The 21,426-nt window shown below is 35.1% G+C and overlaps 1 protein-coding gene across 7 annotated transcripts in view; it reads right to left on the bottom strand.

Moving 5' to 3' along the window:
• Positions 1-21,426, bottom strand: part of LOC150091454 (protein still life, isoform SIF type 1-like) — a 1,372,582-nt gene that overhangs the window by 364,388 nt on the left and 986,768 nt on the right. For 5 of the 7 annotated variants that reach the window (XM_090375616.1, XM_090375656.1, XM_090375631.1 and 2 more), the window contains 2 exons: positions 16,393-16,665; positions 13,852-13,982 (listed from right to left, as the gene is read on the bottom strand). In XM_090375616.1, coding sequence (XP_090231742.1) covers positions 13,852-13,982; positions 16,393-16,665 — 404 coding nt within the window. The remainder of the gene's footprint in view (positions 1-13,851; positions 13,983-16,392; positions 16,666-21,426) is intronic. The other 2 variants (XM_090375640.1, XM_090375623.1) reach the window with 1 other exon arrangement.

The raw sequence follows: 21,426 nt of genomic DNA on the forward strand, positions 1-21,426 counted from the left end.
TGCCATTACTGTCGTTAACAACCCTGAAATTTTTGTTTCATCTGCTAAATTCGACACCTAACCCTGATATACTTTCGTCAATATCATTAATAAATGTACAAAACAACAGTGGGCCCAACATTGAACCCTGTGGGACTTCACTAATAACATTAGTCCCCAAAGAGCAGCATCCATTGATTATCACTCTCTGTCTTCTCCCACTCAACCACCCTTTATGCATTGAAGCAACTTACCATTAATACCATACTGCTCCAATTTGTACAGTAATCTTCCTTGCGCAACAGTGTCAAAAGATTTCCTGAAATCCAAGTATATGATATCAAAATTATTTTTTGCATCTAGTTCCTTTGTAACCACATCATAGTATCCAATTAAATTTGTTAGACAAGACTTTCCCTTAAAAAAAACCCATGCTGTGTCTGAACTACAAAAGCATTCTTGTCTAGATGATCCTGCATCACTTCCTTAACCAGCGACTCCATTATTTCCGTGGAACAGAAGCTAGACTAAGAGGTCTGCAATTACTCGTGTCACCCTTAGATTCCCCTTTGTGAATTGGGGATACATTTGCAGATCTCCAGTCCATGGGGACTTCCTCTGAGTTCAAGGATGCTCTCATAATTATGTCTAAGGGTTTGCTTATTTCCCTTGCCGCATTCTTTAATATAACTGGACAGATCCCATCAACCCCAGATGTCTTTCTTATGCTTAACAACAACAATTTCTCCTCCACTTTTCTCTCAGTTATTAAAAATCATTAAGCACCCTGTTACACTTTGATAAACTTCCGCCATTTTCCTCCCTTAATAGCCCCTCAGATGTAAATGTAGATGCAAAATACTCATTCAGATTATCAGCTATCTGAGCAAAATCATCAACAGTAAAACGATCGATATCAAGTGGACCAATCTTATTCATCCTTTTCCTTTTAGAGTTCATATAAGTAAAGAAGTCCTTGCTGTATTTTTTTGTATCCTTTGCCAAAGATTTCTCGTAATCTGCCTTCACTTGCCTAATCTCCTTTGTGAGTTTATTACAGACTAGCTTATATCTGCCAGAGGCCCCTGATAATTTTTATGCATCCCATGCATTTTTCTTCTCTGCCACGAGTCTCATTAGTTCATCTGACATTAATTTAGGTCTAAACCTTGAACAATATTTCTTAATTGGTAATATTTCTTCCACAATTAATTCTTTGAAAGCTTTCCACTTAGAATTTGCTGTTGGTGATGTCATCATTGGTCCCACTGTACAGAATTTAAAAACCATCTGAGACCCCTGTAGTCATCTTTACAGAAGCAAAAACCCTTCCTTTCACCCCTGTTGGTAATTATATCTTTATGTAAATCCCACATCAGTACACTGTGATCACAGCCACCTAGTGGTTCCTTTATCTGCAAATTATTAATGCACAAATAATCACTGCTGATAACGAGATCAAGAATATTACACTCTCTAGTTGCCTCTCAAATGTTGGCAATCATCTAATAAATCCACAAAAGTCTTGCTAGTGTGCAAGTGACCAGTCCACAAGTTCCAGTCAATATCCAGGAAGTTAAAATCCCCCATTATAACACAATCTGATTTATTGGCCCATTCTATTTCTCTGTACAACTGTTTGTTGTACTCGTTAGGGTCATTAGGCCTATAACTCACTCCTACTCTTATTTTTGCTTTAACAGTGCTTATGTCACACCAAACTGACTCAACATTGCACTGTCCATTTTTGTCAACTGGATGCACATCCTTAAATGTTATGTTTTTCTTAATTAACAGCTTAACCCCTCCTCCCTTCCTATCCTGTCAATCCCTTCTGTACACATTGTACTCCCCAAATTCCAATTCTGCATTCTTAATATCTGTGACACCATGTCTCTGATATTCCAATAATATCCGTCTTTGATGTCTTGACCAGCACTTCAAATTCATCAAATTTATTTGCTATACTTCTAGCATTGGTGTACATGCAAGTATACATACACCTATTGTTATCCTTAGTTATCCTAATACAGCCCATGTATTTTTTTGTTTCATGATGACTGTCATCAGTCTCTGAAAACCTCAGTACCTTGCCCTCCAGGCCACTGCTCATTCTAATAGAAGTAGGGCAAGGATCACCTTCACCTCTGCCTGCAGCTACTTTGAACCTTTTAGTCTGTGAATCCCACCCACAAGCTAGCAGTTTTCAGACTCACCTAACACTATCTCGAAAGCATCAGAAAAACATTCTTGCACCCCTTTTATTTAAGTGTATCCCATTCCTGTAGAAGCAGACTCTCCTATTAACAAGCACAGACCACGCTGAGAAAAATTCTATTCCATGAGCCTTGCACATTCCCTCCAGGGCTAAATTGATTGACAAGGCTCTCATCATACACTACCTCCTATCGTGTCTGGGCAGAATTGCAGAAACTTTCAAAATTAACCCTAACTCATGACTTTTTTTCAACGCTGACCTGTACTGGTTAAATAAATCTGCAGATCTCCTACTCTTAATGTCATTAGTGCCAATGTGTACAATAATATCATCCTTTGTTCCCTTAAAAGATGATATCAGCTCTACAACATCATCAACTTTTGCCACTGGCAGACATACCTTGGTCCTATTCCATCTATCCATTTTACACAATATATTACCCATTTCCCTGATAATAGAGTCACCGACAATAACTAGCTCCTGTGGGACCAGTGCATTCTGCCTTGAAGATTGCTGCTGTGTTGCCTGATGCACAAGGGTGACCTCTGGAATTGAGTTGAGCAGCTGAGAGCTTGATGATCTCCTCATATTAATTTCTTCGAGGCATCTACCCTACACTTTAAGCGCTCATTAATGCCCATCAGAATGCTGAGTTGGCACCTAATTTGTAGACACTCTCTGCACTAGCACACACAAAGACATTCTCCTTGGCTTGATCATGTTCTGCTCCAGAGAGAGATCGACAAAAATTTCACAAGTTGCACATTTTTTTAGGCTGTGATGTGTTGGGGAATGGACCCCCTCAGTACTCCCCTAAGTCACAGAACTCCTGCCACTTTGTTAATTAATTAAATTAATTAAATAAATTAATTTGTTAATTAAATTTAATTAATTAATTATCAATACTACACTATCTAATATAATCCTAAATGCGGTGATATGTGTTACGCTATCTAGTTTTACATTAGAGCTACCTATTTACCACAATTAAAAATTTGAATTCCTTACCACTCTTTATATGTAAACAATGACTGCAAGTTTCGAATGAAACAACGGTTTTACATATATTAAGTAGTAACCTATAAAAACTCTATATCTATATTAAAAATAAAAATAACCAGTGTAACTAGAACTATAAAACTTCTTATAAAGTGAAATATAATATAACAATTAAGTAAATAAAATGGAAAACACTATTACTGCTTTTTTGGAGACTGTAATTCACAGCTGAAATTTGAGCTCTCCTTTAGCAACATCTACTTAATACCATTACAACCAGTGTATAACATGATTTTATCTACAGTTGGCTTGCATTAGCAACATCTACTTAATACCTCATGGGGTCACCTTTTGCCCATAATACATTCCATACACATCTTAGCATGGCTGCCACAAGGTGTCCTGTGGAAGTGTTATCTGTGCATTGCACAAAGGGTCCAGTAATGCTCACACATTATCAGGTGGGTGGTCATAGAACTGAATGTCCTTTTCCAGTAGGTCCCAAACATCTCTATTGTGTTGAGAATGTACGAGTTGAGTGGCTATGTGAGGACAGAAAATTCACTGTCGTGTTTGTGAAACCAGTTAGCAACCTGTCATACCTTGTGGCACACATTGTCTTGTTGACAGATACCAGAGTTATCTCAATACACTGTCAATCGCAAAGAGGTGTACTCAGTTGGCAACAACCAAAATGTAGGCATTCTTATTGAACCATTGATTCACAATTATTAGAGGATCCAGGGCATGTCACAAACACAGTCACCATACCATAATAACACCACTGCCTCCAGCCTGCCAAACACCAGCAGTGCATCCAGGTGCCATGATATCATGTTGCTTTCTCCAAAGTGTGACCAGTGTGACCGAAGTGAAAACAGAATTCATTAGACCAGATGACAGATTTCCAGATGTTGGTGGTCAAGTGCTGGTGCTGATGCGCCCATTCAAGGCACAATTTCTGGTGTCTTGCAGTGAGCAAGGGTCTCATGATGGTCGGACTACTACAGCCTATATGAACTAATATCCAGTGCACAGTCCACATGAATATTGGTCTTGCTATTCCTACATTTTACAAGCTGGTAAGCTGGGTCACTGTGCAGTGTTGCTGCTGCATTCCAAATGAAACATATGACACTCACAATGGGCATCGACTACATGCAGCTGTCCCATGTGACATCTGATGGGTTGTTCAACTGCTTTTGAGCTAGTCACAGAAGACCTCTGAAATCATTGAAGGGGAACACTTAATCACGTTGGCTGTTGTTGAGATACAGGAACCTGCATGTCTTGCCTGCACAATTATTCCACGTTCGAAGTCAAAAAGATCTCGATGCCAACCCATTCTTCCTCACAGAGGCTCAAAAACTGATTGCCATGTTTGCAAATTACAATCTTATATCAGCTGATCCCAACGTTTTGCCTTCGCCAGTGTCACAGACCAGTCCAGTCCATTCCTATGCAAAGGCATGCTGATAATACAAAGCCAACACAGTATAGGCATTGCAAAATTTGAGAGTCTATTTTAAAGTCACAGTTGTTCTTAAATATTCTTTATCAATTTCAGTTTTGAAAATAACTTTTCTCTATCTACATCAGGAACAATGTGTAAACAATAAATATATTCTTAATGCTCTTGTTTATATTCCAGCATGACCACCAGGTCAGTGGAGTTTAAAATAAATCATCAATACAAACATTAATCATATTTAGCAGTCATGGGATTGAACCCCGGTCCACTCAAAGAGAGTCTCTATGGCACTATTACTCCTGACCACTCGGCTATGTAATGCAATCTCCATACATATTTGGAAATGATAATCTTCAAAATTAGCTAACTGACTGGAAACAATATATCTCTGTATGAATTAAACTGCACTAATTCTTCTTTCAAACAATTTTCATAAACATTTTCTATATATTTGAACATTGTTTGTTATTTGGTTTTTTTTAGGAGCATTAGCAACTAAGGCCATATTGCTCCGGGGATATGCAGTGGTCATTCCCTGACCTTTCCGCATCCTCCGTATTGTATTTGGTGGTCAGAGGCTCAAACCCCTGTCTAATCAAGAAGCGTGTGCTACACACTGCTGCTCCTGCCCACCTGGATACGGAGGCACCCTATATTTAAACAAACTCAACTGCTGAAACTTATTTATCCAACAGGACTGCAAACATATTAATTATTATTTTATTCAATTCTATTCTTTGAGCCATATGCTCAAACTATTTAACATTTTGTAAAAAGTGTTTAATCAAAAGAACAGATGTGCAGAAATTTGCCTTTAGCCAGTGGGTGGTTGATTGCTGGAAGAAACTTCTGTTGGTTGTTGTGGAAACTGATAGCTTAATTAAATTCAAGGATGAACTGGACAAACTTTTGGAGCAAATGGATGGGTGAAATAGGAAGTGTTTTTTTTTTTTTTTTTTTTGGCTGATGCTGTATAAGCCTGCTTTCATGCATAATATGCCTCTACTAATGCTATTTCCTGAAAAATAAATATTGGTTTCTACACATTTAAGTCCATCAAAGAACCTCTTTCTTTACTATGTTCTCTTTCAGAGAATGTTGGTCCAATGATTTTGAACCAACATTCTCTAAATGTTAGTTCAAAATCAGTTCCACAGGATCCCCTTAAAATCAGCACAGTATGTAGTTCCATTCTCATTTTACCACAATTCATGAAAATGTCTTAAATACTTAGATCACACCAAAAGGGAAGCATAACATTGATTTAGGCTAATTTTTATATTTTGAACAGATGCACTAACCGCATTAATCCTTTTCAGAAAATCCTTTAAAACAGCAGAGAAAGTGCTGCTTTGTCTAAATACATTAGTTCTTTAAGTTTTTAATTCTCCTTTTGTGTCCTGATTTTTCAGAGGATTTTTCATTTATAAGGCTATCTGAGTAACTGACAACATTCTTATAAGCAGTGTATAGTGCATCTACAGCTTGTTTCAAAATGAGAAGAAAAACATGTATTACATAAAGATTTTAAATACTTTTCACTCATGAAACTTTTGCCATCTTTGAGCTGAATAAATTACATAAATTTTGCAAAAAAAAAAAAAAAAGAGATTCATGAACACTTTAAGTTGCTTTTATATCTTTTACATTTGTTAAATGATGGCTGCACAAAGCACATTGTATATACTGTATATGGCTTGCAGCATACTCTCTAATAAATTTTTGAGCTTCTTATACAAACCAGATAGATTTGCTATATTATCCTTAGTCTGTCACACACAATCTGATCATTCTTCTTTTTTTTTTCTTTTTTTTTAGTTTTTAGAAATAGTTTCAGCTAAATATTTTCCAGTATGCTTTTTTTTAAAGCAATATTTTCTAAATTATGATAATGCTGATTCTTTGTCTTCAGTTCACTACTGGATTACCAATCAGAGTTTATCTTAATTTGAAAAATTAGGAGTTCATTCAACAATAATTGAGAAATATTTATTTTTCTTTGTTATACCTGATATTTTTCTGACACTTTTTTCTGCCAAATTATTTATCAATTCTTCATAAACAGTTTTGGTTTTTCCAAAACTGTTTTTGGAAACATAAAAAAAATATGATTTTCCAATTTTAATATACTGCTCCATGAAGGATAATGAATTTCTCAAGGAAAGGCACAGTAGCCAAAAACAAGCACAGTCATCTTTATCTTCATCATTTTCTGTATTTCGATGAAAAGGCAAGTTTGCTTTGGTAAGTAATTTACTGCCTTAAGAGTACTAAAAACAGCAAAAATAAACTTTTCTAATCATTGGATGACTTTGTGTCACTTTGAGAGGGGGGACTTCATATTGTAATTAGTTTCACAATGTAAAATTGATTATAATGTGAAGTTGTTTACATTTCATATTTAATTTATGTAAATACAGTTATTGCAGTACAACACTCGAGGGGCATCCCCTGCACATACCTCTCTAAAATCCATCCTATTTACAATATTTCTAAGTTTTCTCAAAAAATGTTCGTAGTCCCCAGCATAGACATAAAGGCACCTTGCTTTGGTTTAGTCACTGATAAGTGTAATGATGGTTGCTGCCTCTTTTGACTGAGACAGTCCAGTATTTGAGCTTACTGTCCAGCATACAAATTACGAAGGTGCCTCCATAGCCAGGTGGGAAGGAGCAGCAGTGCGTAGCACACTCTTCTTGATTAGACCGGGGTTCGAGCCCATCCAAATACAGAGGATGCGGAAAGGTCAGGGAATGACCACCGCATATCCCGAAGCAATATGGCCTTAGTTGCTAATGCTCCTAAAAAAAACCAAATAACAAACAAATTAAGAAAATACTGGAGAAGTAAATGTCCAGTATTTGCTCATACTGTTTGCATAAATTTTGTAACCACTGTTGCAGTTTAGGTAGAAATGAATTCTGTAATCTTTATTATTTTCACATAACCAGAATAATAAAGATTCAACTGTTTTAAAATGAAATTTCAATTTCTGTGAACAGACAAACACAAGTTTCTGTGCTACTGAATCTACAAAGTAACTTTACATATATACATCTTAATTGTTCAGATGTGAAAGATGATTTCTTTCACATCTGTACAAAAGAATGGATTAAAGCTGAGCAATCAAATTTAATTAAATTACAAGTCAGATTATTTTGAATAAAGTTACAATTTCATTCCATTATATTTCAGATTACTATTTCTTACTATAATTTATTCCCCTTCCAATGGAAATTTTTTTTTATTATTATTTTTTTGCACCAAACTTCCTTCATGGGAGTCCAGTTTTTTTTTTTTTTTTTTTTTTTGGCTGATGATATAAACTTTCTCCCTTGCATCATTTGTCATTATTAATACTAATACTACATTAGTCCAAAAACCAGGAAGCATCCTTGCATCATTTGCTAATACTACATTAGTCCAAAAACCAGGAAGAAATATATCTATACTGTGAAAAAAGTAGCAGAATACGCTCCACACCTCATTCTAAACCTCTATAACCACTGCCTACAACGGGGGTTCCCATCAGACTGGCAGACGGCAGGTATTCGCCTAATTCGGAATAATCGTTCTAAACCTCAAGAACTTCCTGACTCGTACAGACCCATCACCTTACTCTCAGTGCTGAGTAAGGTGTTTGAACATTTACTACATCAAAAAATAGACAACCACTACAGTGCTGCACAGATGCCTGCTCCGAATCAATATGGCTTCAAGCCAGGAAGGTCAATTGTCATGCATTGGAAAATCTCATCAATGCAGCCAACAACTGTGACAAGAAATACCTCCTAGTTATCTCAGTCAACTTCGCTGGGGCATTCGACACCCTTTGGTGGCCGAGCGTCCTCAGCTAACTGCGACAAGCACAACTCTCTAACAACCTCTATAACTGCATAAAAAGCTACCTAACAAACAGAAGTGTAGTAGTCCAGGCACCTTATTGCCAAGTGAAGAGGAAAATCTACCGAGGTTGTCCCCAGGGCTCGGTTCTTGGCCCACTGCTCTGGACCTATGTCCTGGATGAGTTCCTGGGTATGGACCTTGGGGAGGTCTGCGCTCAGGCCTATGCAGATGATCTGTCACTAATATTGGTTGCTGACTCAAGGGCTCAACTTGAAACCTATGCAAATTGCACCCTCACCACCCTTATGGACTGGGTACAATTCAACCACCTCACAATATCACCCACAAAATCTCAGTCCATCTTGCTAAAAGGCTCCCTGGCACCAACAAGGCCACCACAGATCAAGATCCATGGCATTACAGTCAAACTTGTCACTGAACTAAAGCACCTAGGAATAGTAATAGATAAGAACCTATCCTTCCTCCCACCCCCCACTAATAGTAATAGATAAGAACCTTCCTTCCCTGCCATCCCCCCCCAAATTTCTCCTGGTGAGGCATAGGCATGCCCCAATGGATATCATTGGAGTCATCTTCTCTTTTGTCTCCATACTTCTGACTTTTCCCCCCAGCCTTAAGTCTCTCTTCCCCCTACTCTGTACACTAGTGCACGTCCCACACATCCAAATTTAAATTTGACAAAATTAAACCGCATCCACTAGGCTTTTCCAATTCTAGTGTTATCTTCCCCCCCCCCTTTTTCTTTAAGGCCCTAGCCACTGAAATCTCAGGAAATTAGGTGGCAGGGCCTGCCAGAGTAAAACAATTTACTGTTGTACCTGGTCTGCCTCCACGGGGCTTAGTGTGGGCGACATTGGGATCCACCAGGGTCCCAGTGGCTAAATAGCCAGAAGAACAATGGTACACGACACTACGCCCCACAATATCCATACACTTTTAAATCTCTGGCCTTTACAATGTACTGTATCACATGACAATGTAAACTACGTGGAGATGGGGGAACCCCTGGTGCTGTTAGATCTTAAACACACTATACACTATACTGAGGAGCTCCAGAAAGCACAGAGAAACTGGGCCACAGTAAAAAATATTTTTATATTTACTTTTAAAGTCCAAATGAACAGCAATGGTAAGTTTGCTAATTCTACCATCAGAATTAGTAAACTTATATTGTTCAATTTTCCCATTTTCTTCAATCTTTCTCTTTCTTATTCTTTCAAACCATTTGGCCAAACTAACCCATATGAAATTTTTTGCCTTTAGAAAATGTTGCGTTTCGCAGTAGCTTACACGGCTCTGGTATGAATCCCTCAGCAGATGTGACACAAACAAGAGTTTGCTTTTAAATTTTAATTCAAAATATTGAATTGAATTAGCCCCTCACATGTTATAATGCAGGGCTTCTTAAATTTTTTTCACCCGCAACCCCTTTTTACAATGGAAAATTTCTGCGATCCCTGGTATTATATATGGTCCAAAACAAACCTCTTTCAGATGAGCATAACCTAAAATTTACGTTTTTTTCATATAATTTCAATATATCAAATGAGGACAGGTGGTTATCAGCAAGTGTGCAACACATTCCTTCCTTTATACACTTATTTCTCCCTTGTACATTGAGGTACATATTGTGGTATTAAACAAAAACTTTATTACACTCAAATTTATACAGTTTTACAAAAAATACAAATCATACAAAAATACAATTAAATATGCAGCAAACAAACATAAAAACAACAATAAATGTAAAAGTCTTTAATGAGATGGATGAGCTTGCTTATTTTAGCACAATAAATTAAAAATCTTAGCAAAATTTTTGTTAGTGCAGGTCTCATAGAAACTTCGATGTTAAGACTAGAATGGTATTTCATCTTTATTAGAGCCAATGTTGAAAATGCTGACTCACATAAATAAGTGGTGGCAAATGGTAGAAGTGCTCTCATTGCCAGATCAGAGAGTATTGGACTTTAACCTGAAGCCAAAAAACATTTAAAGGTTTCTTCGAGAATTCAAGCTTAAGATTTCCATCACTAGAAAGCTCTGCAAATTCTCCTTGAGCCCACAATGAGAAATGTTTTACCTCCTCCATTTGTACAATGAATGGTTTTTGAACCCAATTTAAATGATCAGTTTTAAAATCTGAAAGAAAATATTTACAAAATTGACTTTCCAAGCGTATCAAATGATCAAGTATAATCTGCTTTATCAGATTAAAGCTGAAATTATTTCCACTAATAAACTCGTCCATGCATGGAAATATTTCAAATGAGTAATTTTCTATTTATTCTTCCATATGTTTATTTTTTTCATAAATGCTTGGACTGTTATCTTTCAGAAGGAAAAATTAGTGCTTTCTCCCTGCAGAGATATATTCAGTTAACTGAGTTTCTCAAATATATCTGATAAATAAGATAATTTGCAAAGCCAAATATCATTGTGAAAATGTTTTGCAAAATCCGAGTTATTTTCAGACAAAAATAATACTACTTGATTTTTTAACCCCATTAGTCATCTCAAACTTCAACCCCTTGACAATCATCTTACTTCCATATGCAACAACAATTTATCGTAATCAGATCCCATATCCTTGCACAGATTTGAAAAAAGGCAGCTATTAAGTGCACAACATTTAAAGAAGTTGATAACTTTTACTGCATCTTGTAATACAGTATTTAGATCAGCAGAAATGTTCTTAGCCACAAGCGCCTCTCGATGAATGACACAATGAGTAAAAGTAATGTATTTATTATTAGCAGATTTAATTCTGGCTAGAAATCCATAATTCTTTCCTATCATTACTCCAGCACTGTTAGTACATACACCAATGCAGTTACTCCATTCTAGACCTTCTTCCTTAAAAAATTCATCCACTTTCTGAAAAATATCTTCACTTATTGTATGTCTATGTAATAGCTGACAGCATAGTAAGTCTTCATGTACATTGCCATCATAACAATATCTGACATATGTTAACGGTAGGGCTAAGCCTGAAATGTCTGTTGATTAGTCCAGCTGAACAGCAAATTTGGAACATTCTTTAATTCTTACAATAAGTTGCTGGAACTGGTCATTGCTAATTTCTAGAATTCTTTCACTGACCATGTCATTTGACAGAGGGATTTTATGTAATTTGTCTGCATATTTTTTTTCATGAATTGTTTCTGTTATTTGTACTGTAATAGGCAAAATAAGTTCTTCACTAATCGTATATGGTTTTTTAGCTTTTGCTATGAAATATGATGCTTCATAAAATGCAATTAAATAATTTTCTTGAACATTTACACATTTTTCGAAAAATAGTTTTTCTTGTTTTAAGGCATTTATAAGTCTTTCAAAATACTCTACTGGCCTATTGGAGTAGGCAGCATGTTTAGTTTCGAGATGTCTTCTTAATTTTGTGGACTTCAAACTTTCACTGGCCAAAGTTTCATTACAAATTATATTGACTGGTTGCTGTTCATCATGATTAGAGTTAATCCATATTGCAAAAATGATTCATTATATTTCTTCTTTTTTGTACATGCAGGTGTGCTCTTATTTGATTCTTGTGTCATTTTACTACTTCCTGATATTCCAGCATCCGTCACATCATCTTCTTTTCTGGTTTTGTCTTTTTTAACCAAATTTAACTATTTCTCCATAATGATAATTAATTTTATTAATTTTAAATTTTCAGTACTATTAAAATTCAAATATTGTTACACACTCTGAGAAAGCAATGGTAAACTCACCCAAAATAATATTGAAGATTTGCGTACAAATCAACAATCAGATCACCCTGTATGAATAACAACTAAGCTGCTTTCGATTATGTGTTTGGAACAGCAACTGTTTGTAGTACAAAGGTTATTGCAAAAGTTTTGCAATACGTTAGTTCTAAGAACAGTAGGGAGTTATTTCCAAGAACGTCTCAACAGAGAGGGAGCAGTAATAATCATTAATGAAAATGCAGCAATTGTTGAGCACAGTGCAATTAAAAATATCAATTATGGGATTATGGTCATGAAATGAAATTTGTGTAATTATACGATACAATTTCCAAGAGGTTTCTCAATAGACAGATGCATAAATGAAATGCATTTCTTCTAATTCGTATTTACCGCTAAATCATTACATCACACCATTACTCTCAACACCTCTATTGGATACTCATCATAATTGTACATCCTCGGCCAACAAAGTTGTGCAACGATACTTTTAAAGTGCGATTCAGATTCCGACTATTGTGTCATTCCACACTGTTGACTGCAAATGCAGGTGCAAAGTTGTGATAGCCTATAATTGTTGCTTTTTCAAGAAAGGGTAATTAGTAACTCCATTAACCTTATAAAAATTTTTATTTTTCCTAAATTTCTGCGATCCCCTAAAATATTTACTCAACCCCCAGGGGGTCGCAACCCCTAGTTAAAGAAGCCCTGTTATAGAGAACACTTATTCAGCTCTGATTGGGAAAGGTTGCTAAGGAGTGTCCTAGTAATTAGTATATAATTAAAAAATCTGTGCAGTAGATGTTCAAAACTGCATACTGCCATATATTCAGTCTGGAAAAGTGTAACGTCTTTTTCTAATAAAAAATAAAAATATATATTCCCTCTCCTGGCCTCTTAATGGTCTTAGGAAGATATATATATATATAAACACAGTAATTAACATACATTAAAACTGATTATTATTATTAAATGATATTGTATTATGTTATTATATTATTACTAACGCTGGTCAATTTTAGGACTTGGGTGATTAATTGAGATTCATCCTAAACAATGTATTTATTATGATGGCATTTATTTATAAATGGCATTATTTTTCTGTACTCAGTTCCAAAAAAACACCAAAATGTGCAAGAAAAATTTAAAACAGAATTCAAATGAGATTATATACATTTGAAAACAAGGAACTATTCAGTTAATATTTATATAAATCATAATAAACTTAAATATATCAAATTAAATAAAAAAAATTACATTAATTAAAAAGAGTAAGTTGATATATGAAATTTGCTAATATGGGCATTTACTCCATATTAATATTTAACCAGAAATTTTTTTTCCAATTTTTTTCTCAACTTTTTAACAACGTATATCTGGTGTCCACCTGACATAATCAAAAATATGTAGATGAAAATACTCAGCAGATAATACACAATGCATTCATTAATGTTTTTGATTTTTTCAGTAAGAATATCATTGATATTATATGTTTTGCTGAGTATTGTATTATTATTATTATTATTGCATTGTATTATTATTGGTATAATCATTATTAAATATCAAGATTAAATATTTAAATAAAAAAGAGAGGGAGGAATTCCCTATACCTTTTTGCATGAATCTTCTATCACTTTTAAAAGGCTGTCTATTTGATCAGCAGAAAGAACTGGACCTTCTTGACTAGGTTGAGGTGAAGGTGTAGGCCTACCTGAAGTGTCAGGGGATCTTTCTTGGGATCCTGTAAAAAAAGAAATTTAGCTGGCAGTCAATTTTGAAAAGCAGAACTACTACAGGCAATTTAATATATCCTCTATTTATATATATTTTTAAAATTATTATTTATGCACAACTGTTTAAGCTGCTTATGCACATGTATGTGTACACAAGCAGCTTAAACAGCTGTTTGTGGGTTACACAGAAATGTTGCAGTTTAGCTGAGTTGAGGTTTGATAGGGTTGGAAGTGCACTTTTGTTTAATATGCCATAATTTAGTATTTTTATAAAAAAAATACTTGATATATAATTTTTTCTTTTTGGCACTTCGATCAACTTCATACATATCCATATAATTTAATTTTACATTTTATGACATTTAATGAACAATTACAATTCATGTGATCCATTACATTATAAATTAAGTTTTAATTCTTTGTCCCTTTTATGTGTGAGTTTGCATTAAAAAAAAAAAAAAAAAGTCATTGCTCAATTTTTTTTTTTTTTTTTTTTTTTAATCTAGTACTATCCTCTATCATCTATTTATGTATCATCTGATTGATTTGGTATTATCAACTTCTGGATATGAATTCCACAGAAATCTTTCAATTTCAGCTTTTTGATCTTAAGCTGAAATCAGACAAATGAGGTCAAAAGGTGTGATCTTCTTCTCCACTGACTTTCAAAAATATTCTCGTGCTGCCATTTATGGCAAACTATGCTTAAAATCAGATGAAAACACAGATAAGAGATGATGATGCTGAAAAAATTAAGCCAGTTCATACATTAATGGATACACTTCTTGAAGAAAGCTTCAAAACATAAATCAACATAGATACTCTACAGAGTTCACATGTGATTTTATCAGTGCCTGTTTGCAGTATATGAATTTGAGCCTTCGATCTTGTGGTTTGATAGGATCATTAGATCCAACAGATGCTGAGTTTTAGGAGATGAACATGCTGTTCTGCTTCTAGAAGAATGGACTTTCTTCCAAAGTCAGTGAGAACCATGGTGGGGCTGGGACAGTTACCAAGAAACTAAGTGGTAAGAAATTAGTGGTTTAGAAACAGGAGATAGGTCGCATTCCTTCTGAAGCTGGAGAAGTTGTTTTCTTATTAGAGATTCTAGATTTGTTAATTATGTACAAATTTCTGAAAAAAAAAAAAAAAAAAAAAAAAAAAAAAATCACATAAAAATCCTATAAATATGCTTGCTATAAAATCACTTCTTTCCTCATATTGCTTGTCATCGAGGGTAACTTATTATTATTATTATTATTATAATTAGCTATATGGTGCAAGGAAGTCTGAGGCTTTTGCTGCACCAGCCAAAAAATAAAGAATTTCTGAGTTACCCTGAGAGAGAGAGTTTGTTTGTTTGTTTTTTGGTTTTTAGGAGCATTAGCAACTAAGGCCATATTGCTCCTGGGATATGCGGTGGTCATTCCCTGACCTTTCTGCATCCTCCGTATTTGGTGGTCATGGGCTCGAACCCCGGTCTAATCAAGAAGCATGTGCTACGCACTGTTGCTCCTGCCCACCTGGCTACGGAGGCGCCCCTGAGAGAGAGAGAGAGAGAGAGAGAGAGAGAGGTTTGGTTTGGGTTTTTTTTTTTTTTTTTAGGAGCATTAGCAACTAAGGCCATATTGCTCCGGGATATGCGGTGGTCATTCCCTCACCTTTCCGCATCCTCCATATTTAGTGGTGACGGGCTCGAACCCCGGTCTAATCAAGAAGCGTGTGCTACGCACTGCTGCTCCTTCCCACCTGGCTACAGAGGCGCCGAGAGAGAGAGAGAACAAGAGTCAGAAGTAGAGGAGAAGAATGATGATATTCAGCTCAGGACCCTGGGTGTGCCAAGCCCATACTCACCAGATGTGAGTCCCTGGGATTAAAAGTGTGGCATCAAATTCAGCCAGAGTAACCACTTAGATTATGAAAATTTTTAAAATAACTATTGCTATTACAGATATGTTTGTTATTTGGTTTTTAGGAGCATTAGCAACTAAGGCCATATTGCTCCAGGAATATGCGGTGGTCATTCCCTGATCTTTCCGCATCCTCCGTATTTGGTAGTGATGGGCTCGAATGCCAGTCTAATCAAGAAGTGTGTGCTATGCACTGCTGCTCCTTCCCACCTGTCTACAGATATAACATTTTAACTTTAACGTGTGGTGCTGCTGCCCATGAAAAAAAAAATAAAGAGGAAATGTCTATAATGGGGCTTTAAGAAACCAAATGTGCCTGCTCAAGTTAAAACATTAAAAACTAATGAAATTAACAGAAAAGTGATTATATTGACTAATGATATTGCTTGGCATTCACACATGTAGACCTATGAAAGCTATATGATTACCAAAACATAATTTTTCAATGACTAAAAATAAAAAGATAATTACACCTATAAATTTTAGTAAGAGAAAGGAATCTAACCTTTCTTACCCCAAACAGGAGAAGGAACAATTAATTTTCCTATCATTTCATCACTAATACCACTATCACTGGGAGGAGGTGGACAAACAAGGGATTCAATATAATCATCAGTAGTCCTCATTGCACTAGCTAAGTCAGGGGGCTCTGTTCGTGATGATCGCATCATCATACACAGTGACAATTCTTCCTGAAGAACACTCTCAATATACATCATATCCAAATCACTAACAATAGCTCCATTAATGACCATTATTTCATCACCTTTCATGAGACCTAAAAATTAATGAGTAATATTTTGATAAATTTTTATTCACTGCTAATACAAAGTGCAATAAATTGATTATATCCTTAACATGATTGTGATAATTTCAAAATGTATAACTAAGTATGACTCTCACAAAAATCAAACTAAGAAAGCACTCAAAGGTTATGATTGTGAAATTTAATATATTTAATTAGTTCTCACAATATTCATTGTTTACTGTCATTACATGAAATTGGGATGAATGAGAAGCAACTAAGAAGAAGAACAACAACAACAATACTGTCAAATAAAGGTGAATTTAATGTGAAAAGATATCTTTAGCTTTCTGTAAGTGTGTTTCAAACAGATTAATCCATTTGGATTGAAGGATTAATTTTTTCATTTTGCACTGTGTGTGTGTGTGTGTGTGTGTGTGTGTGTGTGTGTGTGTGTGTGTGTGTGTGTGTGTGTGTGTGTGTGTGTGTGTGTAAGATCAAAAAAGTTTGGGAACTGAGCTAATATTTATTAAATAATAGAAGCTTACCCATTATTTTGGTAAGCTTCTATTATTTACCAAATATTAGTTCTATTATATTCACACTATTATTTACCAAATATTAGTTCTATTATATTCATACTATTATTTACCAAATATTAGTTCTATTATCTTCAAACTATTATTTACTAAATATTAGTTCTATTATCTTCAAACTAGTTTCCAGAACACGGCATGCACTGATTCCAATGCCATATTCTGGAAGTGTTCCTGAGAGGAACACTTCCAGAAAGAGGCTTCTTTTGGATTTGCTGATAGCTCCTGTGTTGTGTTGTGTTCTGCATAATTTCTTCAGTCATTGCAAATCTGCAACCTTTCAAGAGGACTTCAATTTGGGAAACAAATAAAAAAAAAACCTAAGGAGCTAAATATAATATGTATGGCAGATGAGTGAACACAGTGATAAAGTGCTGTTCCAGGACACCCACTTTTCCAGCTGTTTTCTTTGAAGAGCACTGTGTAATCACCACAGAACTGTTTTGCAGTATTCCTGGTTTACCATTTGACTATGAAGAAAATTCAATAAAGAATACCTGTGAGTCAAAAAATGATAAGTGTGACTTTTACATTTGATGAAGAAGTGTTAAATTGAGTAAAAAAAAAAAGATTCTCCACCATAAATCTGGCAGCCATAATATGATCTATAATACAGTGATTTCCATTAATGTCAGCAATTCCCATCATGGTATTAGGTACATTGAAATCCTCAAAAAGCAAAATAGGGGAAGGCAATTCCATTAGATGATCAACATTATCTCACTGGAGATATTTGTCCAGGATGGCAAAACAAACTGAGCATACTGTAAATAAAAGCCCAGCAGTAATTCTGATTGCTATGGCCTCTATCTTTGTTGTAAGTAGTAGTAGTAAAGGCTGATATGGATCTGATGATCCACAAGCATAACAACTTCTCTATAGACAGGTTAATTCCCTCTTCTATCCATACAAAGTAAGAATAATAAACTTTATGGAAGTGTGAGTAAATATTTGTCTTCGGATATGTCTCTTGCAAGAAAAAGCATATTGGTTCTTGCTTTCGCACAAGGATCTTGATGTCATCTACATTTTAGCAGAATCCATAGCAGTTCTACTGTAGAAATTTAGCCAATTGGCTGGGCTTGGTGGATCCATTGGTCAGCTTCCAAAGTTCTGAGTGCTCATTTTTCTCTGTCTTGGATTTATCCTTTTGGGGGAAGAATGGCTGTTGACTGACAGCCATTTTTTCATTGGCAAAAAAAGTTCCAAAATTGATTCATCAGGTAGAACCTTAACTTTTTCATCCATAAAAGCATGTGAGATTTCTATGGGTTTTCTTTGCAACTGGGTTTTGGGAGAGGGAGGTGCAGTAGGGGGTACAGATATAGGTGTGGCAGCTCATTATTTGGAAGCATAATAAATATCATGCAATAGTAGTAAATGACTCTAAGTGGAATAGTCATTTTAGTTTGTGTTCCAATGAAATATCTTCTTGAAACCTTCTGGGAGTAAGAAGGTTTGCTGCTGCTATTTCTGCTTTTCATATCAAGAGGCATTGTTTCATTTTTCTTGGTATGATATGTTCAGGAATTCCTTTAGTTTTTGTATCTTTTTCCTCTTTACACTGCTGGGATGCTTGAGAAAGTATGCAGGGTGTCCTCATTGGCAGTAAAATATGGGGTGTTGAGAATCATAGTGGTGTAAGCTAGAAATTTTATAAATATGAGCTTTTCATATTTCCTGCCTTCTCCAAGTCCACTGTTTAGTTTCATAGCAAAGTAAGTCAAAGTTGCAGTTCTAACCAAGAGATGCCAGCACTTATTTTGAATAGTTTACAATATGAGCAAAAGGTTTAGAATCATAGCAAAGTAAGTCTGACTTACACTATCCTGTTCTTAAACAGTTTATGAGGTTATGTTTCAAGTTTGTATTGTTGTAGCAAGATGTCTTTTCATATTTCATATTTTCATGCAGCAAGATAGATGTCTTTTAAGTTGAAATCTCAATAAATGGAGGATTTTAAGTTGAATTCTCAAGAAATAGAGCATGTCAAGAGGCCAACCAAATAGAAGAAGCATGCCAGGAAACTTCCTTCAGACTAAGAAAATGTAAAAAGAAAGAGTCAAAAAGAGCTGCAGCCAGATGACTCAAAAGGAAGACAAGTTGAGTGTAAGCAGTTTGAAAATTTAGATTGTGGTTGTAAAAAAAGATGCATAGACTCCTTAACAGAAGAGGAAAGGAGAAAGCAATTTGATAATTTTATATATATGGCCAATTTTTCTCAACAAAATGCATCTTTATGCAGTCTTATACATCATGAACCTATAAAGCAAAGGTGGCCTCAGAATGACAGTTAGGGAGGAAAGCAATGTACAAATCTGTCTGACATTCAAAAAGAAAATACCACAGTACATATTTGTAAATAATGCTTTCTTGACACTTTCGTTGTATCTGATGGAAGGGTGACAAGAGCTTTAGAAAAAGTAAGGAAGGGAAAGTCTGCAGGAGAATATTTAAGAGGTAAACATGTAGCATTACAAAAGATAACTGACAAACAAAAACAGTTACTTAAGGATCACAATAATATGTTCTCAGCATTTCAAAGTTGATTACACTCGAAAAGATAATCCAAACAGGAAGTTCCTTAGCCCTGACTTGAATGTAAGAAAAATGTATATGCTTTATTGTGAATGGTGTGAGCAAAGAATTTAATTTACATTTTCACGTTCCTCGAAAGGACACTTGCAAGGCATGTGGCAAGTATGAACAGTCCAGGTGATTTGGAAGGGCAACATGTTTTGCATTTGACAGAGAAAGCAAGAAATCAACAAAAGGGCTGATGAGTAAAAGGCCCGAGAAAATTCTGACATCTATACAATCACAATAGATTTACAAAAAGCTCTGCCATTCCCAAAACTAACTGTTTCTGAGGCCTAATATAGGCACAATATATAATGCTATAATTTAGGTTTGCATGATGTCACAAATAACCTTGGCTACATGTACGTTTGGGATGCGACTATTGCATCCAGAGGTTCACAAGAGATTGCTTCTTGCCTGACTAAGCATATTAAATTGAACAAAAAAAACCATGTGATGATATACAGCAATGCACTGGCCAAAATCAGAACAAGGTATCCTTATCGTTAATGAAACTAAACTGATTCAAGAAACTTCAGTTGAAGTTATAGACCACAAATTCATGGTTTCTGGCCACTCTTACCTTCCGAATGACTCAGATTTTGGGCTGATTGAGCAAGCTGAAAAAAACAAGATTATCTATGTTCCGGATGGACGGTATGATACTATGAAGTCTACCAGAAGACACAATAGGTTTATGATTGTAAGGATGCAACAAGATGACTTTTTGAAAACAGAAGGCATAACAAAATGGAAGAAGAATGTTGAAGGTGAAAATGTAAACTGGTTGGAAATACAGTAGCTCCATTATAAAAAAGGAAAACCCATTCACATTTCTACAAGTGTACATTGGATGAAGACATCCCTTTCAGGAAACTGAATGTCAAACCCAATAAGGAGGGTCAACCTAAGAGCTTGAAAAGTACTGAACAAGAAAAGTTATATGATGGTCCCAGAATGCTGAACTTTCTAAAGAAAGGAGACATGCTATACCTTCTCAAATATATCCCTCCAGTTCATCATGCCTTCTTTAAAGGCATTAGAAGCCCAAAAAAAGTTGATGATCTAGATCTGTTATCTGACTATAAGGAAGAAGATGAAGCATAAACATTAGCTTGTTTGTGGTGACAGTGTTTTATGATTATCAAATTAGTGATGACTTTTTAATTGGTTTTTTTAAAAAATGAGAACATCAACAAAGAGCAACTATAAATTTTTTTAATTTTGCAACCATCTTTTACATTATAATTAAATTTATTATGTTCATCTTAGCTTTTTTTATGATCATTCTGCAACAATTAAGACAATCTTAACTATTTTTACAAAAAATTCCCAATCTGCCAATTGCTCAGGTTTTTTAAAATTTTGTTATAGTGTACTTTTTACAGGTAAAAAATGATCTCTTCTGTATGAAATCATAGTTTCAATAACACAGTTGTCTCCTTACAGTAATTTATCATTTCAAAATAGGTAAACTACATGGAAACATAATGGTGTAAGTCAATTATATAAGCACTGCTGACCAAAAAATTGAATATTAACAAAAATTGTCAAGCTCATGTAAATTTTTAAAGTTTTTTTAACCTCCAAGTGTATCACAATTCATTAAATTAAATTT

The sequence above is a fragment of the Mastigoproctus giganteus genome, chromosome 1 (assembly GCF_048544385.1).
Source record: "Mastigoproctus giganteus isolate SK-2022 chromosome 1, ASM4854438v1, whole genome shotgun sequence".
NCBI classification, from domain to species: domain Eukaryota; kingdom Metazoa; phylum Arthropoda; class Arachnida; order Uropygi; family Thelyphonidae; genus Mastigoproctus; species Mastigoproctus giganteus.